This window comes from Hydra vulgaris, chromosome 08, assembly GCF_038396675.1.
Source record: "Hydra vulgaris chromosome 08, alternate assembly HydraT2T_AEP".
NCBI lineage: Eukaryota > Metazoa > Cnidaria > Hydrozoa > Anthoathecata > Hydridae > Hydra > Hydra vulgaris.
In genome coordinates, this window is record NC_088927.1 from 53,980,336 (window position 1) to 53,983,826 (window position 3,491).

Below are 3,491 nucleotides of genomic sequence, written 5' to 3' on the forward strand. Positions count from 1 at the left end.
ATGCCTAAGACCTACGTTGACAATGCTTATAATAGAAGTGTTGGTAGAGTTGGAATGGTCTATGGAAGCGCAGTTATTTCAAGTGGAAGCTCAGGAAGTTCAAGTAGACAAAGTAGTTACACTGGTTATGCAAGTCACTCTTCTGGATCTACTTTATCATCAAACCGCAGTTACGTAGATAATGCTTACAACCGTAGTGTAGGTAGAGTTGGATTGGAAGTTGGCTCCATGGTTATTTCAAAAAATAATGACAGTTCAACAAAATGTAATCATCACTCCAATGAAAAAACATACGTTGACAATTCTTTTAATCGCAGAGTAGGTAGAGTTGGATTAGAAGTTGGCTCCATGGTTATTTCAAAAAATAATGACAGTTCAAAAAAAAGTAATCATCACTCCAATGAATAAACATACGTTGACAATTCTTTTAACCGCAGAGTAGGTAGAGTTGGATAAGAAGTTGGCTCCGTGGTCATTTCAAAAAATAATGACAGTTCAACACAAAGCAATCATCAATTTCCAGAGAAAAGTCAAAAAACAAAAATACATGAAGAAAAAAAAAGGGGGTAGAAGCTGTTAAATTAACAGAAAATAATCATAAATCAAAAAAAAGTTTACGTAGATAACGCATTTAACAGAAGACACGGAAGAGTTGGATTACCACTTGGTTCCAAACCATTAAGGAAAAAAGTAGAAGCTGTTGCTTTACCCACCTTCCCCTACGAAGAAATATGTCCACAACTAAATGACTATAGTGAATATGAAAATAAGCTTCAGGTAACTAATATTAAAAGTATAATTTTAAAGCCTAAACTTTGTATATATAAATGTTTTGAATTATTTACAACCTTCCTTGAAAAGTTTAGTATAGCTTAAGTTATAGTATATTTAACATTTATTAAATGTTTTCAAAGGAAATTATACAAAACTTGATGGATCGAAGAGCTATTGAAAATAATTTAGCACTTGAATCGCAAGAATTAATTCCTATAAATACGTTACAATCATTTGCAAACATATCTGGAAAAGATGTTGCATACGAAGAATTAGAGCTGGTTAAAAAAATTGGATCCGGGGGCTTTGGGGAAGTTTATTTATCTAAATGGAAAGATACAATTGTGGCTGTAAAAAAACTACGTCTTCAAAGAATTTCAAAAAATCGTCTAAAGGATTTTACAAAAGAGGTCACAAACTATTATATGTTAAATCATCCAAACGTTGTCAAATTTTTAGGTGCATGCACAGTTACTCCGAACTTATGCATTATAATGGAATACATGGACATGAGTTTGTTTGAAGCTAAGATTGATATAGACTTTTCTGAGGAAGAACGTTTTAAAATCATATCACAAGTATGCAAGGGTTCAGTTTATTTGCATGAAAACCGAATTGCTCATTGTGATTTGAAAACTCAAAATATTTTGAACGTTATAATGAAAAGGAAAACGTTTGCGTTGCAAAAATTTGCGATTTTGGATTAAGCATCATTAAATATAATACAGAAACTTCGGGCTCCAGTATTGAACAACATTTTAAAAATATCGGAACACCGCGCTATTCCGCTCCAGAAGTGTTAAGAGGGTAGCTAATAGCTGCATCTGCGTGGTTTATGTGCGACATTTACTCGTTGTCTTTAATTCTTTTTGAAATAATTTATGAAGAAGAGTCTTTTAAAAATCTTTCATACGTTCAGTTGCAAAAGCAAGTGGGGGAAAATGGTATAACTCCCGACATTCCAAAAGATGTAAGTGTTGACATAAATATTATTAATCTTATGAAGTCGTGTTGGAAATTTAGCCCTGTTCAAAGACCTAAAATAAATGAAATTGAGAAGAAGGTAAACCATATAACAAAAATTTATTGCGATTAAAAATGCAAAAACAAACGAATAATTTTAGAATACTTTATGGTAATTATATAAAATTTCTTATCACCTTTGAACATCATCTTACTTGTTTTTTCTTGACGTTAAAATGTAGTCTGTTTTTATGTTTATAAACTTGATTTATCCAAATTTATGCAGAAGGTTGTAACGAACGCATAATTTTTTTTTGAATTAATCCATAAACTTTTTTTTATTAAAAGAATATCATACCTTTCAAAGTTTAAATTGGTTTAGATAATTTCTAGATTTTTTAAAGTACGATATTTTTATAATTATTTTTTAAACGTTTATTATTTGGTGTCCAACCTTCTTAACAAAAGTTAAACTTACTAATAACACTATGAAACACACTTTTTGTCATAATGTTTTAAGTGTAATACTTCAAATACTGACTTCTAATGACTGCGGAAAGACAAACATTAGGCACAAACTTTGATTTTATAATCACAACACAAATAAAAATTCGTTTTTGAGATAGAACAAGAAAAACTTCAACTTATTGTTTATCCAGTCTATTTAAAAAAAAACGCATATTGAATAGATCGAAAACGGTAAAAAACTACAGAATAAGTCCATTTTTAGAGTGATGACTTTCTCAAAGTAGCACCCGAATGAAGTTTACCATTATTATTTTTATTATACTGTCTTTGATAAAGGCGTTTAAAGTCCGATACATCTTTCTGAAAGCGTTTGTCTTGCTACTATGACTAAGCTCTATCTCCTTGTGAATATAATAGAGAGAAGACTTTTGAATATTGGAGAAAAAAATTATTGAGATAAGCGTTTAGAATTTGGACGTTAGATGACATTTTACATACCATTTTAATGTAATTCTTTTAAGACTCATAACTAACTACACATAGCTTTCATTTTGTGATTACCCAGGAAACTATGACCAACTGCAACAAAACTGCTCTTAGCCAATCTCTTTTTTCTATTCAAGAACTTGGCAAACTCGTAATGATTTATGTCTTCTTGATCTATGGTTTGACAAAAAACCTTAACTTTGCACAGCTTTGTAAAAAGATCTTGGATGTATTTGAAAGGCATAACTTAATGTGCAGAGGTGGAGTGGTGCAGAGGTGGCTCTTTCTGAGGTTCTATCAGTCGTTCAATTTAAGTTTCCAAAAGAGTGAAAAGATTATCAAAAAAATATAATATAGTTGGAGGGGGAACGAAGTTTAATTCATTTTTCAGGTTCTTTGTAGTCTTTCAAAGTCTTTTTAGTAACATAAATTTTTACAAAATAACGCGTAACTACCATAATTAAAATTTAACCAGTCACACTCCGCTAAGCTTGGTCGAATCCATTCAAATTTGTTCGAATATTGATTTGGAAAATGAAATTTAAAGTGATCAAAATTTGTTTAATTTGAATTTGAGTCAAATTCGAACTAGAAATTTAAATTCAAATTTATTCAAACTTTGACAAATTTAAACTTGTTCTTTTCAAATTTTGACGAATTAATATCGATATCATTAGAAATTATTATCAATATCATTAGAAATTAATATCATTATCATTAGAAAACTTTTTAATATAAAATTGGCATTTCAACTTTATATTCGTCAAAGATATAATCAAAAATTGCGCTCAAAAACATGA

At 30.0% G+C, this 3,491-nt stretch overlaps 1 protein-coding gene across 1 annotated transcript; it reads left to right on the forward strand.

Moving 5' to 3' along the window:
* On the forward strand, positions 1-2,231 carry LOC136083441 (probable serine/threonine-protein kinase DDB_G0271682). Its single transcript, XM_065802841.1, has 3 exons — positions 1-351; positions 589-777; positions 915-2,231. Exons 1-3 carry the CDS (start codon positions 1-3, stop codon positions 1,479-1,481), a joined length of 1,107 nt encoding a protein of 368 aa, XP_065658913.1. The 3' UTR covers positions 1,482-2,231.
* Positions 2,232-3,491: the final 1,260 nt, after the last annotated feature.

Excerpts from the sequence above, each read along its gene's own strand:
- LOC136083441 (XM_065802841.1), top strand. The coding sequence starts at position 1 with ATGCCTAAGACCTACGTTGACAATGCTTATAATAGAAGTGTTGGTAGA. Across the intron at positions 352-588 it reads GATTAGAAGTTGGCTCCATG|AAAATAATCATAAATCAAAA; the intron begins GTTATTTCAAAA and ends TTAAATTAACAG. Across the intron at positions 778-914 it reads AATATGAAAATAAGCTTCAG|GAAATTATACAAAACTTGAT; the intron begins GTAACTAATATT and ends ATGTTTTCAAAG.